The sequence below is a fragment of the Dipodomys spectabilis genome, unplaced genomic scaffold (genome assembly GCF_019054845.1).
Source record: "Dipodomys spectabilis isolate Male_0828 unplaced genomic scaffold, ASM1905484v1 ptg000024l, whole genome shotgun sequence".
In the NCBI taxonomy this organism is placed as follows: Eukaryota; Metazoa; Chordata; class Mammalia; order Rodentia; family Heteromyidae; genus Dipodomys; species Dipodomys spectabilis.
Window position 1 is genome coordinate 12670630 of NW_024870701.1, and position 21368 is coordinate 12691997.

General features: G+C 38.4%; 1 protein-coding gene across 1 annotated transcript in view; it reads left to right on the forward strand.

Annotated features, from left to right (window-relative positions):
* The window catches only part of Mep1b (meprin A subunit beta), a 30668-nt gene that overhangs the window by 3303 nt on the left and 5997 nt on the right, over positions 1 to 21368 (forward strand). The window contains exons 2-12 of the mRNA XM_042674999.1: positions 273 to 458; positions 2971 to 2989; positions 3791 to 3841; positions 3925 to 3963; positions 4956 to 5036; positions 9878 to 9995; positions 10765 to 10943; positions 12733 to 12951; positions 13531 to 13683; positions 17067 to 17282; positions 20114 to 20557. Coding sequence (XP_042530933.1) covers positions 273 to 458; positions 2971 to 2989; positions 3791 to 3841; positions 3925 to 3963; positions 4956 to 5036; positions 9878 to 9995; positions 10765 to 10943; positions 12733 to 12951; positions 13531 to 13683; positions 17067 to 17282; positions 20114 to 20557 — 1705 coding nt within the window. The remainder of the gene's footprint in view (positions 1 to 272; positions 459 to 2970; positions 2990 to 3790; positions 3842 to 3924; positions 3964 to 4955; positions 5037 to 9877; positions 9996 to 10764; positions 10944 to 12732; positions 12952 to 13530; positions 13684 to 17066; positions 17283 to 20113; positions 20558 to 21368) is intronic.

The following is a 21368-nucleotide window of genomic DNA, read 5'->3' on the forward strand; positions in this document are numbered from 1 at the left end:
TTGTGTGAATAGAAGGAAGGGCTATATGAATATTTATTATTAAAACAAGAAGATTAAATATTAATCTGATATTTCTCTTGCTCAATGATATCCTAATAGTCTTGGGGACCAGTATGTATACGTTAGGAAATGCATTTCAATAACAACTTTTGCCCAAGAACTTAGCTATAGAATATTATTAGAATAGGACAGAAAGAATTATAAAAAGAGAAACTCCAGGGAGGTGTGTTAGAGATACTGGACTTTAACTCCTTGATTGAGGGTTGCTACAGCAGCAAGCTGACCTGCAAGATGGTTCATTGAGAGCAAAGGCTATACGTTATGATGTTTGCCAGTTAAAACGTCAACTCTACTCTGAATATCATAGCTTGCAACTTTCAGCTGGAAGCCAGGACATGGATTGGTGGTGTCTGCCTGGGTTTCTGGTCTTTGGGACCTGTCTCCTGGTTTCTGGCCTGGTAAGGAAACAATGTACATAAAATAGTTAGAAAAGCCAGGGGAACTTCATGCCAATCATTAAAGAACCATTGTTCAGTTGATCATTTTGATATATTTTAAAAAACATTAATCCTAAATGAATGTCTCTGGGACTGTTCTTGCTCTTGTTTTCTTTTGTGTGTGTGTGAGTAGGGGTTGGTAAGATATAAGCTAGGAGAGCCAGTCCTCTTAGAGATGTGGAGATACTGACACAAAATCAGGTGTTCCTTTGAGAATAATTATAATGTAACAAGTTTTCTTTTTGATATTTCTTTTGAGAATGAGAATTTTGAAAATCATTGTTTTGCTGTTGAATGAAAACACAGGTTGCTGCTAGATTTCCTTGAGCTGTGAATGAAAAAGCTGATGAATGCCACAGGCACAGTCAATACTTAGAAAGTTTCATAGCATGAGATTTCCCTTGTATATATTTATCAATTTAAACAATCCTTCAACTATGATAGATAGCTTGTTCTACAAACCAGCCCAATGTTTTATATAAGATTCCAAATAGGTAAGGGAAAAGTATTTTTTGTGATTTAAAATAAGTTATTATATTGAGCTGATAATGTGTGAATACTACTTTATCTATGTTTAAACTGTGGTTAGGGACACACGCTGCTAACTTAATTCTGCAGGTGCATTGGCATTCTTCTGTGGGTGCAAGCCTGTGTGTGGTTATCATGGGAGACAAGGAAGGTATTTGCTTAAGTCAGAAATGATGGTATCTAAAAAGCCCATTCCCCTAGCTTGTTAAACACTGCAAGCAACACTATATTTCAGCATGTAGGCTGTACCTGAATATAACTGTACTTTATACTCGTATGATAATATTTCATCTTACAATGTGCTTCACTTTACGTCATATAGCTGCTATAATACTCGTGTAAGTCATGTGTTGAGCATATTTTACAGGTGGTCTAAGCACATGAATTACCATTCCTTGGTGAAGGCAGTAATAACCCCCATCTACTACTTACTAGTTCTAGCATAGCCGTTTTTTCTTTTTCTTTTGGTTGGTCATGGGGCCTGAATTCTGGGCCTGAGTGCTGTCCCTCAGCTCTTTAGCTCAAGGTGTTAGCCTTGAATGCCACTTCAGGCTTTTTCTGCTTATGTGGTACAGAGGAATCAAACCCAGAGCCTCAAGCATGCAAGGCAAGTACTCTACCACTGAGCCACCTTTCTAGCCCCTCTAGCAGCTTTTTTAAAAAAAAATTAGATCATAGGAAGTGTTACTGTGGCTCAAGCGGTAGAGTGCTCGCCTTGAGCTGAAGAGCGCAGGGAGAGCACCCAAGCCCAGAGTTCAAGCCCCACGACCGACCAAAAAAATAAATAAATAAAATAAATTAGATTATACTACGAAATTTCTCAGATGACCTCAGTTTCTACCCCCTTTGGGCTTGTAGTCTGACTTTCATTGGTCATTTGTGGAAAATCAATTTCTCTTTAGTAGCTGCAATTAAAGGAATAGCTCAGTATTTAGCAGAAAACCTCATTTTGAAAGCCACAAAATATATCCACTGTTTATTCTTAGATATTTAATGTTGTCTTTGAAGGCAGAATCTTGGAAGAGGCATGAAAGCAAAATGTGATTGATGAGGTCTTGAATAAAATTTCCTTTACAAGAATTGTTAAATTAAATTAAAAGAATATTTCAACATTGGTACTACAGTTTTAGATTTTTTTCACAACACTCTATAGTGATGTGAAACTTCAGAAGTTTAGTTTAAAGTGAACATTTACTTGAAGGTAAGAGTCTTGGGCTGGGAAGGTGGCTCAGTGGTAGAGCGCTTGCCTTGCATGCCCGAGGCCCTGGATTCGATTCTTCAGCACCACATAAGCAAAAAGAAAAAAGCCAGAAGTGGCGCTGTGGCTCAAGTGGTAGAACACTAGGCTTGAGCTGAAGAGCTGAGGGACAGCGCCCAGGCCCAGAGTTCAGGCCCCACAACTGGACTCCCCTCCCCCCCCCAAAAAAAGAGTCTTATGCCCTGTGTTCTTGTCAAAATTTTTATTTTTTTGTGCTGGTTCTGGGGCTTGAACTCAATAGTAGGGGCTGTCCCTGAACTTCTTTTGCTCAAGGGGGAGTGCTCTACCACTTGAGCCACAGTGCTATTTCTGGCTTTTTTGTAGTTTATTGGAAGAGTCTCACAGATTTTCCTGCCTGAGCTGCTTCAAACTGTGATCCTCAGATCTCAGCCTCCTTGGTAGTTAGGATTACTGGTGTGAACCATCAGTGCTGTGCCTGGAACTTGTCAAGTTTTTAATGTTGGTTTCTTGTTTCCTTTATCTTCAAGTTCATTTGGCAGGAAGCTTCAGTTTCTATATGAAGAAAAAGACATCATCTTAGTCTGAAACTTAACTATAGTGGATATATGTCAGAAAGCAATACATATTAATGAAAAAGCAAAAAAATGCATAGTTATAAATTGGAACCAGGGAAACCATTTATCTGATGGGCATCATAATAATCTTCTTAATGTGTTTGTTTCCCAGCCAACTCCAGAATACTTTGGTGAGTCTATCTTGAATTTTTTTTATAATTATAGAAAAAGAAGGCTATGTGGACCATCAAACTATAGGAGAACCTAGAACATACTTAATTCCAAGCCGAGTGCACAATTTCATATGCTGGATTGGTGTGTTTGTACTGAACTTTGATCAAACATTGGCTTCTTTTGCTTCCTCAGCAGGAGAATGAATGGTGGTATAGGAAAACGCAAGTACAGGGATGAACATGTGGACACTTCAGAAAGTCTTGCTATTACTGTTTTTGCTGTGTAGTATGAAATCAGATGGACTGGTTAATACAGTCTGCTTTTGTTTAATTGCACTCTTGGAGATTTGCTCATAGTATTTACTTCTTCATGCAACTTAAAACAAGTTTAACTTAAGAATTTTGCTTGAGAGTTCCAAGGTATGATATTAGCAAGGAATATGCATGTGTGAGTGGACTGAGGTGGTTTGACCATTTTTAGACATCTATTTTGTAGCCTAATCATTCCTCTGAGCTTCCAAATTGTGCTTAATTATACAAATAATGGCCAGTTTCTTATTTTTTGAAATCATTTGACTTTCAAAGGATGTTTCTAGGACAGAGTACATATGCATAAGCCTTTCCTTTACTCTTCAGCCTGGCTCATGGGACGTTCTCAATCAACTAATCAACTGAGGTGTGTTAAATCAGAACTGAGCAATCACTTACCTGAGGCAAAATAAACTTATTTGATTACATAATTGATAAAGATTTTCTCTTTTTCACAAACATATTACACAAAGTGTTTTTCTTCTCTCTCTCCCTCTATTTTTTTTTTAGTCAAAGATGTCGATGGGGGAATCGATCGGGACATCTTTGATATCAATGAAGGTTTGTGGACGTTTCTAAAATCATCTATCCTGTGGAAAGTTTGCAATTAACATATTAACATGAAATTTTACTTTTACTCTTAGATTTGGGATTGGATCTCTTTGATGGGGACATCAATCTCGATGGGGTAAGGTGCTATCCCTCAGCTCCTCAGCTCAAGGCGAGCGTCTACCACTTGAGTCACAGCTCCACTTCTGGTTTTCTGGTGGGGAGATAAATGTCTCACTGTCTTTCCTGCTCAGGCTGGCTTTGAACTGTAATCCTCAGATCCCAGCCTCCTGAGTAGCTAGGATTACAGGCATGAGCCACCCACCCCCAGCTTGGCACATTTTCTCAATGAATACATTATCCCTGAAAGGACTCATATAATAGTGTCCTCATCTTTCTTATCTGGATTTCTGTGTGGTTCAGTCCACTACTGTCCACCACATATGTCTCAGTCTTATGGATCTGATTGATTTTCATTCCTGGAGCAAGGTGGGACATTCCCATTTTAAAACAGAACTTCACCAGTCCAATCAACAAATACACAAGCCATGCACCTAGCATATCTGAGCTTGGAACCACAGCAGCTACTGTTTGCTGTGTCCCAAAGGACATCCGCCATGTTGCTTTACTCCTGGCTCTTTCTTACATTCCCTTTCTGCTGTCATGTCCTGATTACTTTCACACACAGACCTCCTACTGCCTTGTCCACATCTCCCCTTTTAATTTTTCTCCACAACTCTTAAATTTAATCTGCTTCATCTTCTTTGATGTTGTTTGCTTCTCATGAGCTTTAAACTCCATGAGGACAAAGAGCCTATTATTTATTATTAAAGGGGCTCCTGTTCTTGAGAATGATGTTTATTTTTAAGAGTGTTATTTCTAAAAATCTACCAATATGTATAGTTTGGCTTGCAATAACCTTTTTCTTTTTTGCATTATTCCTTCTTCACATTTATCAACAAACTTAATGATAGAAACCAGTTATTTCTTCCCAGATAGAAGTAAGGTGAATACACATAGTTTGGGCTAGCAGGGAGAGTTGTAAACTGCATCTCTTTCTGGATGCGCTATTGATTGTTTTTTCCTAATTCACTTAATTAAAGCGTTGACATTAATTTTTGTTGACAGACACCAGATAGAAATTCCATCATTGGAGAAGAATATAGATGGCCTCATACCATTCCATACGTTCTGGAAGACAGCTTGGGTTAGTATGTACCTTGGAGTATCCACACCCACTGTATGTGGAAGCCTGTCAGCACAGTGATAGCAGAGGATGCCTATCTGATATTTAAGGTTTTGTTTCTCTGTTCCTCTGTGTAGCTATTTATATTTACTGTTAACAAAAAAAATGAGTAAATAAGACAAGTAAATAATAAATAAGTAGGCAAATGAACAATTAAACTATCCTAGATGGATCTAGTGCCTGTGGCTCATGCTTGTAATCCTAGCTACTAAGGAAGCGGAGATCTGAGTGTCTTGAAGCCAGTCTGTGCATGAAAGTCCATGAGACTCTTATCTTCAATTAACCACATGAAAGCAGGAAATGGCACTGTGGCTTAAAGTGGTAGGGTGCTAGCCTTGAGTGAAAATGCTCAGGAATGGAAGTGGTGCTGTGGCTCAAGTGGTAGCTTTGAGCTGAAGACTCAGGGACAGTGCCCAGGCCCAGAGTTCAAACCCCACAACCAACAACAACAACAAAAAAGAAAAGAAAAGAAAATGCTCAGGGACAATAATCAGGCCTGAGTTCAAGCCCCATGACTGACCAAAAAATAATCCTAGGGCTGGGAAGGTGGTTCAGTGGTATAGCGCTTGCCTTCATGCATGAGGCCCTGGGTTCGATTCCTCAGCACCACATAAGCAGAAAAAAAAAAGCTGGAAGTGGCGCTGTGGCTCAAGTGGTAGAGCTCTAGCCTTGAGCTGAAGAGCTGGGGGACAGCGCCCAGGCCCAGAGTTCAGGCCCATGACTGGATCAAAAAAAAATCCTAAGTGATTTTTGACTAAATATTCCTGGGTTTGGGCAATATATAGATCAATTACATCAAGATTTATGAAGAGTCTGAATGCTATGACCTTACAGACTAAGGAGCTCCTCTTTATTTTAAAGCAATATTTTCCAGTATGTTCCAATTTACAAAACATAGAACAACCAACCAGACAAAATGGTAGAATCCGGTATTTTGTTACTAATATTTAATTTTATCAATTTAGAAATTTAGATCAAAGACCCACTATTTTTTATCTTTATTATTTTATTTTTTTAAATTTATTTTTTATTGTGAAAATACTGTACAGAGGGGTTATAATTACATGGCCAAGATAATGAGTACATTTCTTATCTTTTGTTTCCCCTTCCCATCCCTTCCCAGCTTCCCCCTGCCCCCCTACCCAATCCTCCCCCTCTTTATCATTTTATAAGTGAATATTAGTTTGGTGTTGAAAAGAGGGAGGAAACATTATTGGTGAGGCATTGAAAGAGTTTTGAGTGCTAGATATAAAGGCATGTATATCAGGACCCAGCTGACTACACGCCAGGGCTGTCATGAATATTGTGTAGCTTGTTACCCTATGTCAATGCTTGGAAAGGGGCACTAGTAGCTTTCTAAATGGCACAAAGGCACCCTGTGGGCTAGTGTGGCCTTGGATAGTAAGAAGTGCTTTAGGCAGGTGGCCCATGGTGTGCAAAGGTATAAAACTCGACTTGAAATTTAGATTGGGAGCAGGAAGTTATTGCTATTGAGTTAGGTAGGTGTGATGTGGATTGGAAAGAAGTTGGAGCTTGTATATGCGTACTGGTAAACTTGGCCTATGTACTCACAATGAACAGTAGAACTGTCTACTGTCTTCTGTCTGCTTAACTGCCAAGGAGAACGTGGCATGCTTGCTGATATTAATATCTAGTTACCAAAACAACTCATCTTCTTGTGGAAGTGAATTATGACTGCACCCTGGTTGCCCTTATTGGTACTACAAAAACAAAAACAAACAGTGAGGAAAATAGAGGACTACAGAAGGAATTCACGACTCTACAGGTGGGGTGAGACAAGAGTGGATAGTTAAGAAGAACAGGTATAGTTAAGAGATGTCAGTGTCCAGCATTTGGTCTTGGATGACTGGGTGAATGTAGTGTCTTCAAGAAGGATGGGGAATCGATCTTGAAGATGATGGAATAGTAAAGTGTGGTGGGAATTAGTTGCTGGTGGGTAGAATTTAAATTGCATCAGTGTCATTGTGGCAGATATAAAATACAGCATTGGAGTATGGTGTAGCTATGCTAGATAGTAAAATATTTGGGGATGTAGTAGATGATTGAAACCATCAGTGTGGGTGAGTACCTGTCACATTGCCTTACATAGAGCTGGATGGCCATAGACAATGGAATCTTACTGAGTTATCCAAGAAGATTTTCTTGAGTTAGTGGATAGCCAAGAATGAAACTCAGCTGGGGGAACATGTGTTTCGGAACTGGTATAGAAGGAAGATCTGATGGAAGTTATTAAGAGGGCTGATGAGAAAACAAAGAGCAAATAAGAGTAGAGAAATTAAAAACAGGGATAATTTAAGAGCTAGAGGCCATGAAAAGTTCATGGAGAAGAAAGATTTTTAATATTAATTAGTGGAACAGCATGTTGTTAACACATCAACACAAACAACGGGTCCACGTCCTGCAGCTGCTGCTGCTGCAGCCATTCCTGCTGTCTGCAACATTCCCCATATAAATATGCTGCAGGGATCCACAATCCTCATCAGCATCTTCATGCATGCTGTTCATGAACAAGGACAGGAACCTTTGACTGCTTCCATGTTGGCATTTGCCCCCTTCAAGAGCAAAAGCAAACGTTGGGTGAAAGGCTGTTTTCCTCTTATCTAAGCCATGTACCCTACTCTTGCTAGTAAAAGCACTGGCATGTTGTTGGAGATGGATAATTCAGAACTACTTCATAGGCTTGAGTCTCCAGAGTGACTGCATTCTAAGGTTGATGACGCTATAGCTGTACTACAAGCCCAACAAGGTAAAGAGGCTGCCCAGAAAGCAGTTAACAGTGCCACTGATGTTCCAGCTGTTTAAAAATGGATCAGGGACCATGAAAAGAAACTCGTGCTTCACCGAAGAAAAATATCTAAACACTGAAAAACTTAAATGAAAAAACCATTGCAAAATATAAAATAAATAAAGGGAAGGAAACGTTGAATCTTATGTACCGAGCAAATGCCAGGTCTACCAAACAGTGCTAGTCCTAGGTTACTTGATTTAAATCAACAAAAATACTACAAAAAATAGTAAACTATAAAAACAAATTAATGTTTTATAGACCTGGGAAAAAGAATTTTCAGCAAAGTACAAAAATTTAAAGTATTCCTTTCTTTAATTTTGTAACTCTTTATTGTGGAATAGCTCAGATATAACAGAATTGATACCTGTGCAAGGAAATGTAATTTGGATTATAAAATTCTTGCTTTAATAAAATTCCTTAAACAGTGAAAAAATTAATTAGTGGAAAATAGTTTGTAAAATATTATGTACACAGCAACTTCATTTTTAATAAGCATATATTTGTGAGTGCAGAATATGGTAAGGATGATTGATTATTCTTGGGTGCTATGATTTTAATTTTCCTTCCTTTTTTATATGCCTTTTCTAATGAATTGGCAATAAACAGACTTTACTCATGAGGTTGCTAAGGCTGAACTCTGCTTCTTATGATTCATGGCTTTGAGAATCTTGATCTAATCCTTAGTCTTGCCTAAACAGTGCCAGCGCAGTAATCATCTTTGAATGTCAAGACAGAGGCTACTTAAACAGGGAAGAAGGATCCCGGCAGCAATGGCTCACGCCTGTAATCCTAGCTACTCAGGAGGCTGAGATCTAAGGATCACAGTCTGAAGCCAGCCCAAGCAGGAAAGTCCATGAAACTCTTATTTCCAATAAACTACTCAGAAAAAGCCAGAAGTGGCATTGTAGCTCAAGTGGTAGAGCTCAGGGACATTGCCCAGGCCCAGAGTTCAAGCCCTAGGACTGGCAAAAGAAAGAAAAAGGGAGAGGAAGGAAGGAAATGAAGACTTGACAAATGCTTACTGTATTTTGACTTTACCTTTATTTTATCCTTCCAATTCCCTTACGAAGTTAATTTTATTTCCTTCTTTAACACCTAAGCTAAAAATTGATCAACTGGGCACAAGGGTACACCATTGCAATTCCAGCATTAGGGAAGTTGAGGTAGAAGAATCTCAAATTTGAATCTGGCCTGGGAGACATGGTGAGCTCCTGTATCAGAATTTTAAAAAATTAATTAAGCTGGCAAAAAACTATTGGTGACGAGGATAGGGGAGAACTCAGTGTGTTTTCCCTGGAGTCCAAGCATTTCCAACCCTCTCTGGCTACATACTCCATTTGAGATGTCTTTCTGTGTGTATCTGAATCAGGCCCCTGATTCAGGTTCTCCTCAAAGCTTCTTTTCTTGCATGTCATTGCTTTCATGCCTCTGTTTACTTTTAGTTCCATATCTGTCCACCTCACTAGCATTCTTTTCATTTCCAAAGCCATGGTTTTGAATTATTTTGGTCCTGGAGTTAGTTGCAAATCTCATGACAGCTCTGCCTAGAAAATACACTTTGTAGATACAGATAAATGTATATTCTCTTTGCACACGGTTTCAGGCTATTTATGGATCTTCCAGTATCAATGTCTTTAGATTAAAAGCCCCATTGTGATGTTTTAAATGCATTTGGTCACTTCTCAGATGAAGCCCGGGATAGTGATTCTTCATATTGATTGTCCATGATTCTCTCTGTTTCCTGGGATAAAGAAATATCCTTCTTACTGTTTAGTATTGCACCACTAATGGGCTCTAGAGAAATCTGAAGCAAAACAAAGAACCTGAAGGATAATCAAATACTTATTTCTAATTCTCAGTTGAAACTAAAAAATTTAAGAATGAAATACTCAATATCCATGAAAGGACTAAGTCACGATCAGTGCTATTTTACACAGTGAGTTTCCATGGTGTGTGTTTGAATAAGTATATTTTTGTTTGTTTCTTTCTTCAGAAATGAATGCTAAAGGAGTTATCCTCAATGCATTTGAACGCTATCGTCTAAAAACATGCATTGATTTTAAGCCTTGGACTGGAGAACCTAATTATATATCAGTAATCAAGAGCAGTGGGTAAGTTCAAGGGTTAGTCTTCTAAGAGTTGTGAGAAGACTATTGGACCCAGGATATTTTTTATGTCATAGCAATTGTCCAAGGCCTTGGTCTTCAGGTTGAAGCTGTCCTTTGCTCTGCTGTTGGTTGCAGAATAGGACAGCTAGATATCATTTCTTTAGCCTACCATGCTCAAAGGCCTGATTTCAAAACCCAGCAACAAAAAAATAAAATAACAAAATGAAATGAGATAAAAATAATGCTTTCATACATGTAATCAAACAAAAATGTTAAAATAAGGTGAGTGGGAGTACCTATCATCAATCCAGCAGCCTTGTTTGAATTTCATCCCTTTTGTAACTGAGTGCTCATTATTCTCTTCTACTTTGTATGTTTCTCTGTGTATTTGAGTTACATGTCACCCAACAATTCCTACTGCTTGAATTAAGAAGCTGATCATATCATTTGCTTGACTGAACTTAACAATTCTGAATTGCTTCTGTGTCTTAATAAAGCTCTGTTAATGGTCATGGCTTAAAAATGATGATCTTAAAAACTTTGAAATCCCCAGGGAAAGCCAGAATTAGGGTGACCAGAGGATGACTGGTACCTGTGTAATAGCTAGTATTAGGGCAAGTTCTCCAACTATCATCTGGCCTGCAGAGTTTTCCATGCTTTCCCCAGGTATGAGAGAAATGTAACCTTCCAATATAACAGGGAAGGATGTAGATGATAATGAAGTGGACAGTGAGCATTACTATAACATCCCTTCTATTAAACTCTCCAAAAGCTGCTGGTCTTCGGTAGGAAACAGGCGTGTTGGGAAGCAAGACCTCTCTATTGGTGCAAACTGTGACAGAATAGCAACAGTTCAGCATGAGTTCCTCCATGCCCTGGGCTTCTGGCATGAGCAGTCGCGTTCTGATCGGGATGACTACGTCAGCATAATTTGGGACAGAATTCTGGAAGGTACATTATTTCTTGTTTCATTGTTTAAAGACTGAGTGTGTGGCCCTTGCCCATTATCTGTGGCAATTGTTAATGTTGGGAAAAAACTCTGATGTGTTGATGTCTTACTTCATTTAGCCTCTGACTTAGTATTAAGTGGAAGCAGCTGAAAGTTGTTGGGGTGCTAGTATCCCAGAGCCCTAGTACTGTGCTTCCCTTAGAAATTAGTGTCTCTCAAAGCATATACAAAATTAACTTACAATTTATAGCTAGTTACACTGCTGTACCATAGAAAACTAAAGATTTCTTGAAAAGAGCATGTTTAGCTTTAAAATAGTTTCAATTGATGGTTCTCACTGGCTTATTTTTGGTAGACACTTCTGCCCACATTTGGTAACATGTTGATATGTTTTAAAGACAAGGCATAGTTTACTGTATGAACAAAGCCACCTGATTTAATTGTGATCAATTGGTGGGATGCTAAGTAGACTGGAATTTTCTTTAAATGTTTTGTTTTCATTTTAAAACTTCAATAGTTTAAATTGACAAACCATAATTGTGTCTTTATGGGCTACAAAATGATGGTTTGATAGATGTACATAATGTGGAATGATTAAAACAAACGAGCATATCTGTCACCTCATTTAGTATTTTTTTTTGTGGTAAAACATTTGAAACTACTCTCAGCAATTTGGAAACATGTAATATGCTATTGTTAAATACAGCTTCCAGGATTTAAATACATCTATATATGTTTGAGTAACCATGGATTCCCCGTGTCAATCCATTCTAATGACATTTGTCTACATTACATTCCCAAATCCCATCTTACTATTTCTCCTGAGTCCTCTTACTATCATATGTATCTGCTGTGGATGCTCTCAAATTTCTATTATCACTGTTTCAACAATTTTTCCCTCCCTTCCTCCCTCCCCCGCCAACCCCTTTTACATTAGTTATACAGGGAAGGGGCTGTGACATTTCTACATACTGTATCCAGACAAAACTTACCCTTTCTATCACTCTTCCTTACTTCCTGTCTACTCCTAAAGCAATTTCTATTTTCATACATATGAATAAACTATTTCAATCATATTTATCCTCATTTACCATCTCTGTTCACTCTCCCTCCTCTTGATGGCAACTTTCCACTTTGTGGTAGAGCCTGTTTTGCTTTCTTGTCATTCAGTTTTATGTGTGGGTCAATACCACTATTTTTGTATTTATTTATTTATTATTATTTTTTTGTTGGTCATGGGCCTGAACTCTGGGCTTGGGTGCTGTCCCTCTGCTCTTTGGCTCTACCACTTGAACCACAGCGCCATTTCTGGCCTTTTCTGTTTATGTGGTGTTGAGGAATCGAACTCAGGGCCTTATGCATGCAAGGCAAGCACTCTACCACTGAGCTACCTTGCCAGCCCTTTTGTATTTATTTTTGAGATAGGGTTTCCCTATGTAGTCTGAGCCTGGCCTGAAATTCCTATGCATCCCAGGCTGGCCTCAAACTTGTGATTTTCTCTTGCCTTTGCCTCTTGAATGCTAGAGTTACATGTGCATGGCTTGATACCACTTTACAGAACTTTTCCACTAGGAGTTCCCCTAGACCAAATCAACTGTTCATATCCCAACTTTGGGTTGCAGTAGATCCATATGACTGCTGATAACATTGTTCTATTATATTGTTAAGACAGGAATATGTACAACACTTGAAATAGATTGCTTGTAAAGCCTGCTCTACTTTATTATAGTCTTTATTTCTAAGCTGAGTTTTATGAATATCAAATAATTGAAAATTTTATGTATCACTTAGGCAGAGAGCACAATTTTAACATCTACGATGACAAAGTATCAGACTCCTTGAATGTTCCCTATGATTATACCTCAGTAATGCACTACAGCAAAACTGCATTCCAAAATGGAACAGAGCCAACCATTGTAACCAGAATCTCAGACTTTGAGGATGTGATTGGCCAACGAATGGACTTCAGTGACTATGATCTCTTAAAGTTGAATCGACTGTATAACTGCTGTAGGTGAAGGTTCTTTGGAGTAACTTGTATTTCCTTTGGCTATATTGGAAAAAGTGATAAGTTATGTATTTTGGGTTTTGTGAGCACTCAGATCCCAATCTATGACTTGGATATAGCATTTTTCTTCTCACATTGCAGGTCTGGCCATGAGATCCTAAAATCAAATTGCGTCCCTTGTTGGAATGTACCCAAGGTTTTTGAAGCTGTTAGTGATTCAAATACTAACCAGTTTAATGATCAGACCATTTTTCAACTAAAATCTATATAGTATAACAGAAAATTGAACAAATTAATCTGGGTTTTTGGTTCAGTGATTTGAATGATAAGGGGAATGTAGACTCAGGTTTCTACAAATAGTTAGAAGAAAATATTTGGTGTAGGTTGCATTTTGGGATTTGCATAATCAGTTTGGCAATAAGGCTTCTGCAGATAGAGGAGGCTCTTTCCATCTCTCAGAATTAACTAGGTGTTCCCTTTAATGCCAACCTGACAAACTTCATACTTCTGTGATAAACTGTTTTTATTACTTAGATTACCATGCTATATAAGTGTTCATGATTTCCTTTTTCCTTTTGTAGCCTCTTCCTTAACCTTCATGGACTCATGCAATTTTGAACTAGAAAATGTGTGTGGTATGGTTCAAAGTTCAAGAGATAGTGCTGACTGGCAACGGGTTTCACAGGTTTCCAGTGGCCCAGAGAATGATCACTCCAACATGGGCCAATGCAAAGGTAACAGCAATGAGATTCTTCTAGATTTCCCACTCAGTAGCAACTTCTTTTTGCTATGAAAGTCTGGGCTTTTCTCTCTCATTTCTTTCAGAATTGTCCAGGATAATCAGTTCAATTGCTACAAAGGGATGTGCCTAGTGCATTATGATGACTTGGCTAATCGCTTTGCTTTTATTTTGAAAGGATATTTTTCCTTGTACAAATCAGAGTTCAATTGTGTGAGGAATCAGTGTGTGCTCAGAACTGAAGAGGACAGTATCTCCTGAAAGAACTTTTATTTTTTAATTATATATATATATATATATATATATTATTGTAAAGATACTGTACAGAGGGGTTACCGTTACATGAGTAAGGTAATGAGTACATTTTGTATTGGGCATTTTTACCCCCTCCTTTGTTTTTCTCCTACCATCCCTTCCCTCCCCACCTCCCCAACTCCTCCCTCTGCCACCCCAAAGTTGTAAAGTTTTCAACATACTGTCTTGTACTTCTCATTGCTACAATGGGTTAACCTGTATCCTTATTTCAGCATTTTGTTATTTCCTTTCCCCTCCCCAAATTAGAAAAATGTATATAAAAGATGCAGGGCACTGGAATCAAATACAGTGAAAACAGGGGTTATACTGTGTGGGAAGAATATACAAAAGAAACAAAAAAATTACATAGTACATTATAAGTACATTAAAAACAACAGCAAGAAAGAGAAAACCTCTTGTGTCCCTATCTTGGGGCTCATTTTGCTTAGCATTATCTTATATGGTCATATGTACATAGCTTTTGGCCTTTTCTGCTTATCCTAGACATATACTAGTTATTGCAAATAAGGGAAAGCATGGCATCTATGTTACTTTGGGTCTGGCTTACTGCACTTAATAGAATTTTTCCAAGTACTAACAAATGGGGTGGTGTCATTCTTTCTGATGGAGGCCATATCTATATCTATATATCTATAGATATATCTATATTTATAGATATATCATATTTTCTTGATCCATTCATCTACTGAGGGGCATCTGGGTTGGTTCCATATCTTAGCTATGATGAATCATGCTGTAATAAACATAGTTGTGTTGGTAGCTTTAGTATGGCCTTGTTTGTAATTGTTTGGGTAAATGCCCAGAAGTGGGATTGCTGGGTCATAGGGGAGCTCTATGTGTAGTCTTTTGAGGAACCTCCATACTGCTTTCCAAAGTGGTTGAACAAGTCTACTGGAAGGACTTTTATTTCAGGCACATTTTCTAACAACTTACAGAATACAAGAGACTCTAACAGACAGCATTAGATCAAGAATTCATTTTAGACTTGTAGCTGGATATGATATATGATTTTTGTTAAAAAATACTTGAAGAAGATATGGCAATGAGTATCCTTTTCCATCTCAGTTTTGTCTAAATTAAGAAGTGATTTATCTACAACTTCCAGGTTTCTATTTATTTGCTCATTTCTATAACAAATAAATGAAAGTAGACTTTAGAACTTGAAGCAACTGCCAGAGAGTTTAATGATCTGCACAGGGGTTAAGGTCTCTAGTAGCGAAAACATGTTTTTCTTTTTCTATATCATTTAAAATCTGTATTGATAGTGGACAGTTGTTCCATATAGATAGAGGGAGGTACACAGGGAAGAAGGAAAAAGAGGGAAGAAGGAAGGAGAAAGGGAGAGAGAGAAAGACCAGAGGGTCAGAAAATGGTCGCTTTAACCTAGTCGGATGCACTTTTCACCTGTTTTTGAAAGTGAGCATCTCTAGTAAGAAATCAAGGATATGTTGTCTTTTTTTTTTAAATAAGTAACCTACCACTAAAATCACATTTAAATGCCCACTATAGTGCCCTATTTAGTTTGTATTTTGTTGCTATAACTGGGTACCTGAAACTGAGTATATTTTGAAATGACTGTCCTGGGGCTTGAACTCAGGACCTGGGTGCTATCCCTGAGCATTTTTGCTCAAGGCTGGCACTGTACCACTTGAGCTACAGCTCCATTTCTGGCTTTTTGGTGGTTAATTAGAGATAGAAGTCTCACAGACTTTCCTGTCCAAGTTCGTGTCAAACCTTGATCCTCAAATCTCAACCTCTTGATTAGCTAGGATTATAGGTGTGAGCCACTGGTGCCTGGCAAGACTCTAGTTTCTAATTTATAAAAAAAATCTCTTATAGTTCTGGTGGTTGGGAAGTCAAAGGACAGTCTGGCATCTCCTTGATATTTGATAAGGGCCCTCTTGCGGCAGTGAAACATGGCAGAGAGCAAGTGTGACAGCTCAGATCCCTTTTTCTCATAAAGTCATTAATACCAGCATGAAGGGCTCACTCTCATGCAATTGTAATTACCTGCCAAAGGCCCCTCCCGCAAATGCCATCAACACGTGAACATCTGGGGAGAGATTTAGATCATAGCAGTTGCCCATAGTGGGAATTTAGCAAATACTAACTATAAGGTGAAGGAAATGAATTTATATATTCAGACCAGAATTACTGTTCTTTCATTAGAGCTAATTTAAAACATTGAGAGTTACAAATGGAAGCAGAGAACTGGGAAGGTCCTTTCAAATTCTGGAATTAGTTATTATGATTTTAACCTTTTCCTTATGAATGGCATTTTAAAATATGATAATGTAGATCTTGCCTGGTGGTTGCTGTATTTCTAATATCTTCCAAGAGTTTCATTAATTTTTTTTTCTCTTTTCTTCCCTTCCTATCTTCCCTGCCTTTTTTTTGCCTTCCTTTCTTTTTGTCAGCTTAAGGCCAAAGAACTTCAAAAATGTTCAAGAAAAATGGGCAGGTTGGCAAGATCCTGTTTTCCTAGCTGCCTTTTCTCCTGTCTTCACAAAGTGGGTCACTTGCCCAGAAGTACTTAGGAATCATACTTGAACCTCTTACCTAGTCGTGTTTCAAGCTCTCATTTGGACACAATTTCCATTTCTCTTTAACTTATTTTCAGAAGGGAGACAACTCTCCTTGGTGTCTTATGGGTGATAGGTGTTTCCACTTGGACCTGGTCTTAGGGCACTTGAAAGACGTTTCTTATAGAAACTACCTTTTGGTCCTACTGCTCAATAATGGTTTGGAGAGTCGTATTGCATTTTTAAAAATTAGCATTTGATATTTACATTTACTTTATCTTGAATCTGATAGTAAATGAAAGTAAGTAAAATGGTCAGTGCTTACAAGCAAACCCCTACTATTATAAATATTTTAAATATGCTAGATTTGACTTTTATGTTATGTCAGTTAGCTATTCCACAGGCTAGCTAGATACGTGTCTCCTGAAGTGTCTGCCTTAAGACTGAGTTAGGATTAACACAAAGACTGTCCCACTGGTAACAGATTCACATCTCCTTACCCAGTATGCTTTCTCTTAATTCTGCTATTTCCTCTTAACAGGTTCTGGTTTCTTTATGCATTTCGACAGCAGCTCTGTAAACGAGGGAGCAACAGCAGTGTTGGAAAGCAGAATATTCTACCCTAAGAGAGGATTTCAATGCTTGGAATTTTATTTATATAATAGTGGAAATGAAAATGATCGACTGAACATCTACATTAGGGAGTATTCTGCAGGCAATCTGAATGGTACTTTAACTCTCATACAGGAAATCAAAGGTACAGTCTTGTCATTCTTGTTTGGGTTCAGAACGAGACAATGCCTTAATGCGACAACTTAAAGCAGGCAGGGGCTGTTGACTCACTAGTTCTCAAAGAGAATATGATCTTGTTTGATAAAGAAGCTATTATGAGATAGATCCTCTATGGGTGTTATATTGTGTGATACGGCTCATAAAAATACAGTGTAAACTAGCTTGGGCAAAATGGGAAGGGTCATCAGCTCAGTGCAACTAGACTGTGGGATGATGAGGGAGGAACTGATCTTGGAAGCACCCGGCCTTTCTCTGCGTTTTGTTGGAGTCTCTTGTTTATATCAGAATAGACTGCTATTTTGGTCCTTTTGGCTCCAAGTTTACCTCTTATCAACTGCAGAAGGAACTCTTTTTCTTAATTTTACCTTTACAAATAAATTCCACTAAAGGACTAGTGACTGGAGCCAGGCTCACTTCTGTAATCCTAGCTACTCAGGTTGCTCAGATCAGAGGAACGAGGTTCAAAGCCATCTCAGGCAAGAAAGTTTGTGAAACTTTTATCTTCAGTTAACCACCAATCAACTAGAAGTGGAACTGTGGCTCATCTGGTAGAGAACCACAAGCAATAAAGCTCAGGAACAATACTCAGGTCCAGGACCCCCACCCCCTGTCAGGCCCCGCCCCCCCCCCCCCCCTCCATAGACTGTAGTGACTTGTACTAAAGGCTATTGCCAGAGCAATTCCTAAGTGGAGCATAAGTGCTCACACTTTATAACAATCATGCATCAGAGATAGGGGCCAAGTTGACCACCTATTGAAGCAGATGGCTAAGAAAGTTCCCTGGGGAAGAAAGGGATGTGAGGTGGCAAATACATTACTCTGCTCTGTGTATTGACTGGTTGGCTTGATGAATTGAGCAAAACCTATAACAAAATGAGCCTACCTTGTACTATATATCATGCCATCCCTCCTCTCTGTTTAGCCAGGAGGAACAATCTGAAATATAGATGCTTTCTTCTTTGAACATCTATAAACAATGAGAAAATGAAATTCTTCTTTGTTTTGTTTTTATGATGATTTTGGGGTGTGAACTCAAGGCCCTTACTACTTGAGCCATGTACAACTTATATACAAAATTAAATGTTATAGGGGCTGGGTCAGTGGTAGAGTACTTGCCTTGCATGCCTGAGGCCCTGAGTTCGATTCCTCAGCACCACATAAGCAAATACAAAAAAGCCGGAAGTGGCGCTGTGGCTCAAGTGGTAGAGTGCTAGCCTTGAGCTGAAGAGCTGAGGGACAGCGCCCAGGCCTGGAGTTCAGGCCCCACAACCGGACCCCTCCCCCACCAAAAATTAAATATTATAGATGTAGACATAAAAACCTTACATATGCTCATTTGTGTTAATGCAAATATTATGTTTTGTTATGCATTTTAATACAAGGTTTGGAGGGAGATCCTTACTATTAGTATTCTTCGGTAGATGGTAATAGACAAAAGCACTGAGGAATCATGGCTTAACTGATAATATTGAAAATAATGAAATAAAAGCTGTCTTGAGAGTTTTTGTTCAATCTAGCATCCATCCACAGAAAATAGCATTTCACATTTTAATTCTATGTTTGTTATCTTTAAGTAGTTGTACAAAGAAGTCACCACTCAACAAATTGGTTTATGGGTACAATGCATCTTGGTAGATGTCACTCTTTCATTATTCTTCCCCATTCCTCCTAACCCATATACTTGCTTCAATTTTCTTAGTTTCATATCATTTCTATAATTTGGATACTTGAATTTATTTTCAAGAAATTGTGCTGCTCATTAATTATTGATATATTGATGTCTTAAATCATTGTGTTAACTGCTAGTTTGGCGTGAATTTCTTATCTGTTGCCTACCTGGAAAGTTCTGAAGATTTTTAGTGTACTGCTTCACATTAGAAGATGTGATATAAGAAAATAATATAAAATGACATACCACATAGTGCTACCTAGTGGTCTAAGATAATACTTGAGAATGAAGTGGAGGTTGGAAAAAAAGAGGTGATACCAAATATCAGATAAGACCCTCTATTGTGTGCCAGCACTGGGGATTGAACTCAGGACCTGGATTCTGTCCCTTAGCTTCTTTGTTCAGGCTGATGCTCTACCACTTGAGCCACAGTTCCACTTTTGTCTTATTGATGGTTAGTAAGAAATAGAAGTCCCATGGACTTTCCTGTTTGGGCTGGCTTTGAACTGTGATCTTCAGACCTGCTGAGTAGCTAGGATTACAATCATGAGCCACCAATGCCTAGTTCAGATATAATGTTTATAATGTTAACTTGCTAGCTAATGATTTAAGGAGGACATAGTATCATATAGACCTTCTTGGGTCTGGCAGATTTCTGTTTTATACCATTACAAAGTTGATTAAAAGTTTTGCATGTGAAGGAAGTATTACAATTAAACTATGAATACGTTAAAGAAAGCACTAGATGAACATTTACAGAATCACGGATACAGATATTAAAAGTTAACATAACCAACATATAATGGCTGGAGACACATAAATAAAGCATGAAGTACTCATGAATTGGACATTATTGCTTGTTTACTCTGTTTTGGAAAAGGGTATCAGATCTGAGAAACAACTATACAATCATTAAGATATTCCAGAAAACAGTCTGACCTCACACAAATGCCCTGAGGTAAATCATTCTGGGCTTCAGAAGTTTGAGAAATAAGAAAAACTACTTTATACTGTAGGAATTAAATGTTTCTTGGGTAATCATTTAACCATGAAGAGTCCAATGTTGACCATGTTGAAGCATAATTCATAGTCCTTTCTCTTCTTTGCAATAATGACTGTCTCTGCAGAAATACCAGTTGGAAGCTGGCAACTTTATTATGTAACACTACAAGTGACCAACAAATTTCGAGTGGTGTTTGAAGGACTCAGAGGCTCCGGTGCATCATCCGGTGGTTTGTCTATTGACGACATCAATCTTTCTGAGACACGTTGCCCTCATCATATCTGGCATATAAGGAATTTCACACAGCTCGTTGAGAGCCAAAATGGGACTCTGTATAGCCCTCCATTTTATTCTCCTAAAGGTTATGCTTTTCAGATTTACTTGGATCTAAAATCTGGGACTGATGTCGGCATATATTTTCACTTGATTTCTGGAGCCAATGATGATCAGTTACAGTGGCCATGTCCTTGGCAGCAAGCCACGATGACGCTCTTGGATCAAAATCCTGACATTCGGCAGCGTATGTCCAACCAGCGAAGTGTCACTACAGACCCATTTATGACCACTGGTTCGTGACTCATTTTCTTTATTGCTAATACACAACCATTGTTCTGAGTGGTGGGGGAGGACAGATGATTTGGGACTGAGGGAATTGCACAGTTGAGCACCTAGGAAATTGCTAACCTGAGTTTTCTGAATGAAAGATATTTTGGGAAAAGATTTCAATGGTTGAGGACAAGCCTCCAAACAGCAACTGTTATGTTGAGGAATAGAGAAGGTACTGGAAATTGGGGACCATCCCTAAATTTTCAGTGTTTATATAAGGTGCGTTAGATATATCTGCATATTCAAATCCAAGGTTTGCTTCTCATTAATTAGGTGACCTTGAGCAAATAACTTCTTGGAGCTCTACTGTCCTCAGCTCTAAAAGTGGGGCAGTAATAGTAACCCCACAGTGTTGTTATGAGAATTAGGAGAGATTAAGTATGGGAATCTGTTGAGAAGGCCTGGTATGGACAGTTCCTCTGATGTGTTCTCCTAATCCATCTTGCCTTGGTGGCAATGTATCTCTTGGAATAGGGTGGATTGGGGTCAGAAGGAAGAAGTTGGGCAGGTGCACTGGAGTGTTGGTGGGAAGGTTATGTTAATCTTCAGTTATGTCAATCTTTTGTCTCACAGAAACTAATAGAGGAAAAAAACAGAATTATAACAAGCTGAATATTGCTAAATTTTGAAGTTTTTAAATGAAAAAGGATGTATCAAAGAGCAACTTACATTGATTTAAAAGTAATCTTCACAAAGGGAATATAGAGAACCTAACATTCACAATTTTCACTCTTTTACCAAAATGTTTCTCCCTGAATGACAATGAAGTGTCA